This window comes from Larus michahellis, chromosome 1 (genome assembly GCF_964199755.1).
Source record: "Larus michahellis chromosome 1, bLarMic1.1, whole genome shotgun sequence".
Taxonomy (NCBI): Eukaryota; Metazoa; Chordata; class Aves; order Charadriiformes; family Laridae; genus Larus; species Larus michahellis.
The window spans coordinates 67,529,362-67,542,097 of record NC_133896.1 but is presented as its reverse complement, the minus strand read 5'-3'; the positions used below and the strand labels follow the sequence as shown (position 1 = coordinate 67,542,097).

Genomic DNA, 12,736 nt, shown 5'->3' with positions numbered 1-12,736 from the left:
GAACTAAGTGAGCATATAATGCAGATTATTACAGAGTAAGGCAGGCCTAGAGAAAGAACCAAACAACACCGAACACAATACTGATAAGAGAGAACATGTATGACAGGAGATGCTCCCAAAGGGATGTATTTTCAAAGATACAGCATCCCCACTAAAGCCTGCCTGGCTAAGATTCTTCACCCTTACATACACTTGTAGGGTAAGGTTGCTTTATGTCACCTCTCTTTTAGTTCCCAGCATGTGGGACTTCATCAAACATGGCATGAACAACTCAAACCATTGAAAAAGCAAGGGGAAGTTTGCAGACAATCTGAGTTTTGCCGGCATTCAGAATGGAAACAATCTGGTCAGTGCTATTACTGAAGTTGGACTGATGCTGAAAGCTAAGGAAGACTCGCTTTTCAGAGCTACCGTCTGCGAGCTACAGTAGTCAGAACTGACAGAAGTCAGAAGTCTACATGCTAGAAGGGAGATGAACAACACAGGGGAATAGGAACTAGTAGGAAAGGAGCCTCAATTTTCTGTTGGCTTGGCACCTTTTGTGATCTGTTGTTAAGGCTGGCACTGAGCCGGCCTGGCAACTGCCAGTTGTTGGCAGCTGTTAATTTCTAGGACCAAATTAGGCTCTTCTGGTCTATCTACAGAGAGTATTTTGCAACTCTAATTTCCAATTCTTTCTCATCCTTGATTTTTAAAAAGTGAGATAGGTTACTTGTAAAGATCAAGTTCATTCCAGAATGCTTGAAAGAAAGATACTGGAACTGAATCACTCCAACCCCACTGTCGCCCCAAAACTACCATCATGCTTGGTCCCAATTTCTATCAAATCTATTCAGTATTGCAAATAGATACATAATAATGTTCCATGTAAAACCACTTTATTTCAAACTAAGTATGCTGAGTCACTAAAGGGATAGGTGGCACTTTACACCTTAGAGCTAGGAGTTAATTAGTCAGTCATGAACAGAAAGTGACAACTGGAAATATTTTGTTCTCCAAGGAAGTGAAAACACATTTATTTTAATTAAGAAGAACAGCCTATGCGCTGTATAAGAGGGAAAGGAAGTTTCTGAGAGCATGATTAAATCTGCCTGAATTACCTGGGGTACTTCAAGAAGACTGGCTAGAAAAGCTGAAATATTCCAGCATGAGAGGGGCCCTCTATTGTTTGCAAATGAAGAACATGTCATGCAGATGGAGGGAATACTGCACTACACCACCCTGTCAGGACAATAAAATGGAAGAGAACCACAGAAGAGAAAGGAAAAGGGGAAAAAAAGAGCTTACCAATTTAATCTTAGTGTAAGAACGTTAAGCGTGTTCTTATCTTGCAACATCTATAATAGCCTACTTGGGATTTTATGATAAGCAATTTTATTTTCATTTTACAGTAATGTGATTAAGAGTGATTTCAAATTAATTGAGTGATAGCAATAGAAGTGTGTATTGAATCGATAAACTGTATGTCTGCAATAAATCTTTACATTTACCTAGCATATTTTTCATACAAAAGATGAGAAATTACTTGCAGAGAAGATGCACAGAGAAGTTACGAAAGTTGGTTTCACAGGAACCAGGATGAAAAATATTAGCTAGTGACCAGCGGTAATAAGAAATGCTCTCAATTGATAAGTAAAGTAGTGAAAGGCACATCTGAAACACAAGGATTCCAATGTCCTCATCTGAGGCAGTGAAGTCACCTTGTGTGCAGGTCCAAAATGGAACTTGATCTTCACAAGTAACACAAGAACAACAGGCAGCATTTCAATTCAGTCACAGGCACAGACTAAACACATGACGAGTAACTTCGGAGCCAGCTGTAAATCTCACAGCAGAAAAATGCTCTGTCTCAACCGGGCAGCTGAGAAGATGCAGAATCAAGTATGCTCTATCATACTTGCCCACAACCTGAACAAGAGAATGGATGTGATGAAAAGGGATGCGAATACTGCAAATGGAAAATGGTTCTTTCAACCCGAATGACAAGGCACAACAGCATCCCTGGTAACTGCAGATGCAGAGTAGTAAAACCCCATACTGTCAGATCTAAGGTCCCTGTCTCAGTCTAAGCCCTCAGCCAGCAAGGGAAGCTTACAGAGGGCATATAAAAACCACAGGAAACAGAGATAATTTCCAATTTTATCTTTTCTGATTCTATGAACACCAATAAGGTTTGAGAGCACCTGTATTTGGGGGTGGAGGAAGGGGACAGAAGTAGGAGGAGCTACTATTGTCCTCAGGCATTGCATGTGTATAAAGGCAACATTAGGAATCTTGAAAGAAAAATGTCTGGTAAAACTATTATTTATGAGAGGACAAGCCTATTAATATCACACTGACATGTATCAGAGTGATGCATTATGCCAGAAAGCAGCAGTTCTTGGGTCTTTTAAAAATTGATTAAAAACTGAGAATACGAGTAGAAATTTGCAAGAAGTGCAAATATTGAAAACCCCTCCCCCTATATTTTTCTTACTTCTTTCTTTTCTTACAGCTGTAGTGCTATAAAATAACAAGACAATTCTTGTTTATCCTATTTTTCAAGGTCAATATTATGCAGCAAATTCTTACGAAAACCACACAAATATTGTAGAGTTTGTCCAAGAATACAGATTAACTTATCACAGTAAGTTAGAACCATGGAGTCATTTTGGTTGGAGGGACTTGGTTGGAAGCCTCCTCCTAGAGAAAGTGATGCGTTACAATCTAGACAAGTGGTCTGTGCAGTGGGTGGGGAACTGGCAGACCGGCTGCACCCAGAGGGTGGTGGTAAATAGCTCCTTTTCAAACTGGCAACCTGTCACAAGGAGGGTCCCCCAGGGATTGATACCAGGCCCAATGCTGTTTAATATCTTCAGAAGTGATCTGGATGATGGGATCAAGTGTACCCTGATGAACTTTGTTGATGATACCAAACTAAGTGGGAAAGTGGAGACTTCGGAAGGGAAACCACCCTGCAGGAAGACCTGACAGGCTACAAGAGTGGGCTAACAAGAACCTTATGAAGTTCAACAAGGACAAGTGTAAGGTCTTGCACCTGGGAAAACATAACCTGGGAGCGCAGCACAGGCTGGGATCTACCTGGATGGGGAGCAGCTCTGTGGAAAGTGACCTGGGGGTCCTGGTGGGCAACAAGTTCAATATGAGTGAACAGTGTGCTGCTGCAGCAAAGAAAGCCAACAGGATGCTGAGTTGCATTTAAAAGGGCATCAGCAGCTGAATAAAGAAGTCATTATCCCACTCTACTCAGCACTTGCCAGGCCACACCTGGAATACTGTGCTGAATTTTGGTCCCCACTATACAAAAAAGATGCGGGCAGGCTGGAGAGGGTCCAGAGAAGAGCCACCAAGATGTTCAAAGGACTGTGAAGGCTGCCGTATGAGGAAAGGCTGAGAGAACTGTGTTTGTTCAGCCTTGAGAAAAGAAGGCTTAGGGGAGACCTTATCACCATGTTTCAGTATTTAAAGGGTGGCTACAAAGAAGATGCAGAATCCCTTTTTACAAGGAGTCACATCGAAAAGGTGAGGGGTAATGGGTACAAGTTGCTCCAAGGGAGATTCTGATTGGACACAAGGAAAATTTTTCGCCACGAGAACAATCACCCATTGGAATAATTTCCCCAGGGAAGTGGTGCGTTCCCCAACATCAGACACTTTTAAGATTCAGCTGGGCAGGGTGCTGGGCCATCTTGCCTAGACTGCTTTTGCCAAGAAAGGTTGGACCAGATGATCCCCGAGGTCCCTTCCAAGCTGATATTCTATGATTCTGTGATCTCTGAAGGTCATCTGGTTCAATCCCCTGCTCAAAACAAGGACAAATTAGAACAAGTTGCTCATAGCTTTGTTCAGATGACTTTTGAATATCTCCAGTGATCAAAACTCCTCAGCCTCTCCGGGCACCTGTTTCAGTATCTGACTACCATTATTGTGGATTTTTCCCATCAATTATTTCATTGGAACTTAGACTGGAACGTGTTGCAGTTTGTGTCTGTTGCCTCTCAACCTTTTACTGAACACCTCCGAGAACAATCTGTCTCCGTCTTCTCCAAATCTTCCCATTAGGTAGCTGAAAGATGACAGTATGATCTCGCATAAGGCTCCACTTCCTAGGCTTGAATATACCCAGTTCTCTCTGCCCCTCCTTATACGTCAATGTGCTGAAGCACCTAGTCATCTAACTGGCCTGCCTGCTGGATTCACTCCATTATCCCAATGTCTGTCTTGTACCTGAAAGCCCCAAACAAGATGTAGTATTCCAGGTGCAGCCTCACAAGTGCCAAGTAGAGAGAAACAACCATTTCTCTTGACCTGCTAGGTGTGCTTCTGCTAATACAGTCAATATTGTAATACATTTGTAATTGTAATTGTAATACATCTGCTAATAAAGCCAAATGCATTTGGCTTTCTTCACAGTAACGTGACACTGTTGACTCAAGTTCAACTTGTCCTCTGCCACCCCATGGTCCTTCTTTATGAACCAGCCTTCGAACCAGTTGGCCCTCAGTTGGTACAGATGCAGGGGTTATTCAAGCCCAGGTGCAGAGCTTTGCACTTGCCTCTATTTAATGTAGAATACAATCACAGAATCGCCTCGGTTGAAAGGGACCTTTCAGATCATCTACTCCGACCATCAACCTAACGCTAACAAAAACCATCACTAAACCATATGTCTAAGCACTATGTCTACCGAACTTTTAAATACCTCCAGGGATGGTGACTCAACCACTTCCCTGGGCAGCCTGTTCCAATGCTTCATAACTCTTTCAGTGTAAAAATTTTTCCTAATATCTAATCTAAACCTCCCCTGGCACAACTTCAGGCCATTTCCTCTTGTCCTATCACCTCTTATTAATCCCCACCTCTCTACAACCTCCTTTCACCTTCATGAAGTTTCTGTCAGTTCATTTCTCCAGCCTGTCAAGGTCACCCTAAATAGAAGCCCTGCCCTCCAGCATATACTCCCCATAGTCACTCCCTCAGTTTGCTATCATCCATTAAATTTTTGAGGGTGTATTGTGTCTCATCATCCACGTCATTAAAAAGACATTAAACAGTACCGATTCCCCTCTGAGCCAGACATCTCATCACTGAAGGCAATCAGGTTGATCAGGCATGATTTGCCCTCGTAAATCCATACTGGCTGTTCCCTATCACCTTCTTCTCCTTCAGATGCTTGGAGATGGCTTTCAGGAGGATCTGCACCACAAACTTGAAGGTGGGCATGATGTTTGCCATCATGAGGATCTTTTCCTGACAGCCATGAGCTTTTGAAGATGATAGAAAGAGTCCTCGCTATGACATCAGCTGGCTCCCTCAGCAACCTTGTATGTATCTGATCTGATTCCATCAATGTGCATATTTCTAATTTGTTTAAATGGTCTGTAACTTGGTCTTCCACTTCTGTGGGTAATGCTTCACCCCTGCAGACTCCAGCACTATGCTCAGGGATCTGAAAGGAGTCCTTATGACTAAAAAAGCAGGAAAAGAAGCTATTGAGCTCCTCATACTTTTCAGTGATCTTTTAAAAATGTCTCCTACACAACTGAGCTCTCTGTAACTATCATATTATTTCTGAGTCCAGGGTCTGTTAAAGCTTTTCGTACTGTCAGTTATGGAAACATTTGCACCAAGACTATTTTACCATAGACACATAAATTCCCTGTCTGTCCATACACTTACCTGGCTTTTAGAGTTTTAATAGAAATAAAAATCTAGCCATTTGTGGAGATAAATTTTTACACAGAAGTTAGCCATTAAGGAAGAAAAATAACCTTCAGATTTTATTCTTTTGACTAATGTGATGTGACACATATGGGTTAGTCAAAATGTTTAATGTTGCATGAAGTTTGAATGATAATTTCAGTTAATCTTCTGATGATGACGTGCTAGATAATTTGTTAACTTTGGAATATAATAACACAAAGACACGTTTTAAAATGTATTCTAAATAATGTTGTGTTTTGATGTTTCAAATAGTATGGTAAAAAGACATCTTTTTTCTTATATCCAAAAAAAGCTAATTGTGAGCGATTCCTCTAATGTCTCAGAGCATTCGACTCAGAGCTCTTCAGAATTCATAGCATACTGTTGACATACAAACATCCCCCCTAGTGCCATATCCAGTCACGTGTCTTCCTAATGCTACCTCAGTTCGAATTCCCACAGGAAATATGCGTGCTTTGTGAATACACGTACTGAAAATAGAGCATTAACACAAAAAGAAAAACAACTCATCAGTGTCTCATATAATTGAATTAATTTCAGCAGGTAAAAGGAAAGAAATCAGATCATATGAGACTGCAGAAAAGTGAGAGAATTCTGAGATGATGTGCAGCTGTGAATAATTTTGCTTTGTTAAGATGCAGTGAAATGAGGCAAGAAAAAAGGACCTTTGACAGAAAAGCTACAGACTCCACTTCAAACGGAGGAAGAAAGCTCTGATAATCACTATACCTAAAGCAAGTCCACTGACCTGTTTTAAGGAAAATCACAGTTCTATTTTGTGCCCTACTCATCACCACCCAACCTTCAGAGCCAACAAGCCTGACGCCTTCATTTCTTCCTTTCCCCACTATCATCTTGTGGATGCCTTACTTCTCACTTCCAAGAAATAGACAACTTGAAAGCTGAGTACTTTTTAATGTAAAGCATTCCATAAAACTGTTTTTGCTCTGCATAAAGAAAAAATACATCAAACAGAAAACAACCATTAGAGGTTGTTATTTTTTAGATGATGAAGGAAATTTCAATGGAAACTTCTTTGAACACAATGTATCTGACTTTGCTGAGCTAAAATGAACCATTGCTGACTAGACATGTTTAACAGTTTCATCATTTGCTCATGTGCTTAATGAACATGGTGGCAGAATGAAGACCAGAGTCTCCTGAAGGTATGAAACTAAAGAGCCAGCGAGTGAAATTTCTCCTGGCAGCCCAGGCACTGACTCGGTACTCAGATGCACAGCTTCCTGGAGATAGAGTATATGGTGCAGTGTATATATTTCTGTCACAATGAAAAACCCACAGGTATCATAGACTATTTGCCTGTAACTAACTGCTTTGTTTTTTAATAATTATTGAATAGTATCCCGAGTTTCCTCTATTTACTTAACTTTCTATGCGACATTATCTGTCATTTTCTTATAGAAGAATATGTTTTAAATATTTCTTTGGTGGTTAGATGTGTTCTCTTTAACATAAATTTAAGACTCTGGAAAAAGGACTGAAATGATCCCCTCAGATTCAGCATTTTGGCTTTATTTTCATTTTATAAGGCTACACTTGAGTTGCTACGCTGACATTTAAATTTTACGTGGACACTCACAGCAGAGACTTTGATTTGGATTCATGCCACCAGCGTGCACTCATCTAATCACCAAACCACTTTGCTTTGCAGAAAGAAGGTTTACAATATTTATTTTTTTTTTATTACTCCCTATTGCATCAAATTCTCTTTGGTATAGCAAGAAATCCAGAAAACTTCTTTCTCTTAAGATCTGGATTACTTGCTTCAAAATATGACAGACAGTACAATTAACCACGTGATGTAAACTATTAGACAATCTGACAGTACAAAGCAGGACAATAAAACACAAGCCTCATGTCCTACAAGTTCCAGGTATTTTTCCATTCTAGTGCTATGCTAAGAAGATAAATTGTTGATAAATAGCATGTTCAATGTTATTCAGCAGACTAGATATAAATAACGGTGATAAATTAAAGCTAAATGCAAAAAAAACCCCAAACCCAACAACACAGTTAAGCTGTTTGTTACCCAATTTGAAGCTAGAAATCTTGCTTTTGCTTTATCAATATAGCTCATTCTTTCCTTGAAAAGTACGCAGTTGCTCACTACAGCACCTGATTTTTTCAGTTGTGTTACCTTTTTCCAGTCTCAACTTTTGTCACACGTATAGATAAGAACTGTAGGTTATGATGTGGTATTTTTCTATTTTTTCCTCTGCTGCATGTAATGACAGCAGAATAGTATTATTGGGCTTGTTACTCTTGAACTCAGCATTGGATAGCTCTCTATGCAAAGCTGTCAGCAACAGAGATGCTTAGCAAAAACTGCTTATAGAAAACTGCTTTAATCCCCATGCCTTCCAAGTCTATGTTATTTACTATGAATCAGTATGACATCCACTCCAGGCCCTCAGACTTCCGAGCAGTAAGCACATGTCATAACAGCAACAGTGATGCGGATTACACTATTACGTTCTGGTTCACTGAGTTTTATCAACAAGAGAGAGAGGATGAAAGCTTAATAGATCAGAAAATTCAGAGGTTTTGCACTGATTACAGTAAGCAAAGCTGTTCTTGATGAGAACAGATATAATTCAGAGTATTTCTTCCTGTTTCTAGAAGACAGACATACCTAACACGTGTTCTCACATATTCAGTTCTTTTGCAGAAAGACACATTTGCTTTAATGTCTGAAAAAATAACTGCTTTACATCATTATGAGAAAAATACAGTTATGGTTCCCATAGTAGCTTCCACTGTAGAATGTAACTTCACAGAACAGCTATTTTTTCCTGTGTTGCAGTTAACAGTGATTAGGCAATCACTGAAATGCACAGGAAAGAAAATGAGTCTTACTGCACCCCCTGTAATTTTCCTGCTTGCTCTTAGGAGAATCTTTTCGTTTTGTTTCTGGCCAGCAGGGATTTTGTAGTTCCAAGAGCAGTCATTCCACCTATTCCTTTACACTCTTGATTTATTTTAACAAATACATGAAAAACCTCAGTAACATAGCAATTAATTATAAAAAATGAAGAAAAAATTAAAAAAAAATCAATAAAACTGCTAAAAAACTGTAAGGACAGAATGGACAATCTGTTTAATGTCTTATCAGAAAACTTCAAAGATCCTAACACTTGGCCACCTCAAACTGCAGTCATATCTTCTTTAGCCAAATTTTACAATACGGTCTAAATGAGAGAAATGAAAGTTATGGTTACATTGTCTGGGGAAAGAGAAATCATGCTGGTCTCATAAAAAACACATCCAAACTAAAAATAGTTCCCGCTCTTGATCATCATTCCAGCATAGGTACAGGTATTGATAAAAACCCATAGCCATCTGGATTGAAGCAGAAATATTTTGACAGATGGATTCTGTAACACTTAGGACTTTATCAGCCACACAAAGCTCAAACTCCACCCATGGCAGCAACCAGCAAATACGGACTGCCCAATGGAAGTCCTGTTCATGCAAGAAAAGACACGGTGTGTATTTCAGAGGAGAATGCTCACAGGGCAGAAAAGCTTCCTGGCAGTTCTGTGCTTTGGGATCTGAAAAAAGAGGGTCATTCAAGGACAGTCCTCCTCTCCCCAACAATTACAAGTATGCCAGTACGGCACACAGAATACGGAAGGTATTGATGGACAACAACATGATTAACTTCCAATCTTTTTCCAGTTTGTGGGAGGAAGGAAAATACGCAGCCAAGGCCACAAGTGCAACGTCTGTGCCAAACCAAGGTCAGAATGCTGACACAATTTAAAGGCGTCAGCAGCATCGCAGCATCGTGGGATTCCACTCAGCACCACATTTTTCACAGTGTTAATCAGGAATAGAAAAGCCGGATGTTGGTTGATAACTCAGAACTTCAGTCATTAAGTAGTGGCTTTCTGGGCAAAGACACTGCCTGAAATAATTATAATCATTCCTTCGTTAGGAGTCACAGATGCTTTCTACCAAACAGACTTTATCAGCAAAGACTAGAATCCAAAATGGTTCAGAGCCTTTTAAAGGCAACTGGGTGTCATTATCTAATGTACTCTGACTTGTTTTACGTAGGCAACAGTAGTTTACTCATAGCTATTCTATTGAAATCGCAAAATCTATGTTTAGCAACCGCTATTAAAATATAAAAATAAAAAATTGAGCCACAGCTGAAAGACTTCAAAATGTAGTCTCTTGGGAGGTATTTTTCAGTAGTGCCTTCAACAAATTTATCCTCTTGCTAATTTACTTATCCTTAACCCTCAGGCCTTGGTTCTTTCTGACAGCACAACACATTCAACTGCACTAAAACTACTTCTGCAACATCACTGCAAGGTTTCAGGCACGGATGCAATGACAAAAAAACAATAAAGTATGGATGACTAGTATTTTAAAGTAATTAGTTCTATACTCAACGCCATGTATCAGAGAACACAGCTATTAGCCAATCTTTTTTCTTCTTGAAGTAACAGCTAAAACCAGTAATATATAAACTGTCTTGCTTCAGCTTCCTGTTCCTGTAGTTTTTTTCCCTTGAAAGGCTTCATTGGTAAGTCTTCCCCCTTCTTCCCAGTGATTTACAGTGGTTTGATACAATTCTTTCCTTCAAGTACAAGTTTCTTCTAAATGTGCACCCCATCCAACCCATCCTCCTACACAGAATTAACCAAATCTCTGATGTTTTATTTTGTAGCTCATGTGATTTGATGTGCAATCTTCTGTGAGATCTCATTTTTAGCTGAATAGTCTTATACGGTCTTATAAACACCCTTATTAAAAGCGAATACTGACCTTGAGGTGAGGCTGAAGGAAGCAGCAAATCCAGGAAGGAGATGCGAAAGAAAAAGAGTTAAAGCTTGTGAAAACAGTGTCCAGAGATAAGGCAGTTCAAGAATACAGGACAAAACAAGCAGATTTAAATCAGGTAATGACACACAGACACACAATCCTTCACAAACACAGAGCTGCATGTTTTATAGACATCTAATTACAAAAAAAAAAAAAAAGAAAAAAAGACATTTATATTAGATTACACCATTTCATTTAGAGGCAACTTTCTGTAGAGAAAATAGTCTCTAATACATAACAGTTCTTGGGAAAGGGGAATAAGCCAACTGTAGAAAACTCAGGATTTACATCACATCACTAGCAAGCATCCTCCTTTCAGAATTCTAACAAATATTTTGAAAATGTGGAGTTTGACTATCTAATGTGTCCCTTTATGCCATTTTCTAGGGGCTTATTTTCTCTCCATGAGCAAGACACACATTTTTTTTTCTACTTTTCCTGCAGACAACCCAAACTTGTCAAAAGGGAATAGAAGGGCGAAAAACCCCAACCATGGAGTAAAGTCGTTAAGTCCTGAAGACTTGTCAAAGCTGAAACTACACCTTACTTTTGACATTGAAGTCATCCTTCCAAAAACAAATACAAAAAGCATCTGCCTCTTCTTTGTGCAATATCGCTGTCTTAATTCTCCTATATAAGGTGCAATCTAAAAACAATAATGACCAAACAGGCATATATTTGACAGTTCTCTCCAACATCGCTCAACAGCAAGACTGACCAAGACAAAATGCTGGAGTTCCCTGTATGTCATGAGGTCCCATAGGTTCATTATTGCTCCCCCCCCACCGTACCCCCCAAATATCTCCAGTATCTTTTCATAGGCATCTGCTGTCAATTTCACTGATAACAGCAAGGTGAGTCAACAAGAAGCCATAAATACAGATCTTTTTCATCTGATTTTAAACTTTATCTTTTTTCAGAAGAGAGGAGAAGCAAATATTCTGCTGTCCAAAGTGGCAATTTGGCTTCTGCAACATAAGTTGTACTTCTCCCATGGCAAAATTTCACTCTAAAAAGGCATGATATTGTCTGGAGAAAAACACTTCTATAGGATAGGCTGACTGCTATATGCTTTATTACTCTTGGTATATGGAACTATGTAAATGACATGTGAAGTCCTTATTTCTGGCATAAATTTTACAAACAACAGTGTAGGATATTGAATTTGTACAAGGAGCAATTTCAGAGCGAGGTACAGCTGAGAAGCGTATTGTTGGTCTGTAACAGATAAACTAGTGTAAAGATACTTTTCTTTGGCTTTTAAACTAACATTCTTCAAACTCAGTTCTTCAAGGACAGCTGTTGTAAAGGCTGTGTTATTTGGGGATTTTGGGAAAGATGCGACTTGCAAAATGCCAAATACCACACCTCAGTGTTTGATCTTGCAGTAAGTTATAATGTTCCAAAAGCCTCAGTTAATTCACACAGAAAAGCGTGTAACTAACAATTCTTTCTGACTGAAATTCAAGAGTACGCTCTCTAAGCTGAGCTGCAGAACTATAACTGGTCAAACAAAAATTTAACAAAAGGGAACAAAAAAGTGAAAATAAATGCTTGGTTAGATATGGGAATAAATAAGGTAAGGAGAAAAAAGCTTCTCTTCTTTTATGACTTATTGAATCCAGATTACGAAAGTTTAAGACTTCTCATTCCGTGTTTCAGAGACCCTTTGTAGTTACTAGTCCTATTGTAATGATGTTGTAATATTGTTTCTTCAATTTAACACTGAAAAAAAGTACAGGCTAGAATTCAGGATAGCTCTGTAGAATTTGAATGAGCCATCCTGTTCTTTCAACTGCTATTAAAGGAAGCATCATTGCTGGCACAAGATGAAAGCAAAACAATACCTGAAATGCTATGTTGAGGTCACATGCAATTTTTTGTACGCTACAGAAGTATTATTTAGCCAGCTGCACAGGATTTGAATGGAGAATAATTATTACTACATCTTCATTTTGTTATGGAATAAATTATTTCTTCCAAAGAAAAATACGTTTTGTGTAATTGCTAGCCCCTTTTTCCATGTTTTTTTTACAGGAGTTCAAAATATTTTTTAAAATGTGGATTTTAGGATAATCTTAATATTTATCCAACCAGAGATGAGGAATATGTCAGCTTTGGAAGCACATTATACTCAGAAAAAAATCTGGAACTGTGC

General features: G+C 39.0%; 1 protein-coding gene across 24 annotated transcripts in view; it reads right to left on the bottom strand.

Annotated features, from left to right (window-relative positions):
- Window positions 1–12,736, bottom strand: part of ERC1 (ELKS/RAB6-interacting/CAST family member 1) — a 300,806-nt gene that overhangs the window by 148,036 nt on the left and 140,034 nt on the right. For 12 of the 24 annotated variants that reach the window (XR_012586646.1, XR_012586651.1, XR_012586653.1 and 9 more), the window contains one exon: window positions 10,522–10,533. The exons of the other annotated variants lie outside the window; for them this stretch is intronic. Coding sequence is in view for 7 of the 12 variants with exons in the window: in XM_074584028.1 (XP_074440129.1) it covers window positions 10,522–10,533 (12 nt within the window). In the remaining 5 variants the exon portion in view is untranslated. The remainder of the gene's footprint in view (window positions 1–10,521; window positions 10,534–12,736) is intronic. 24 annotated transcript variants of the gene reach the window in all.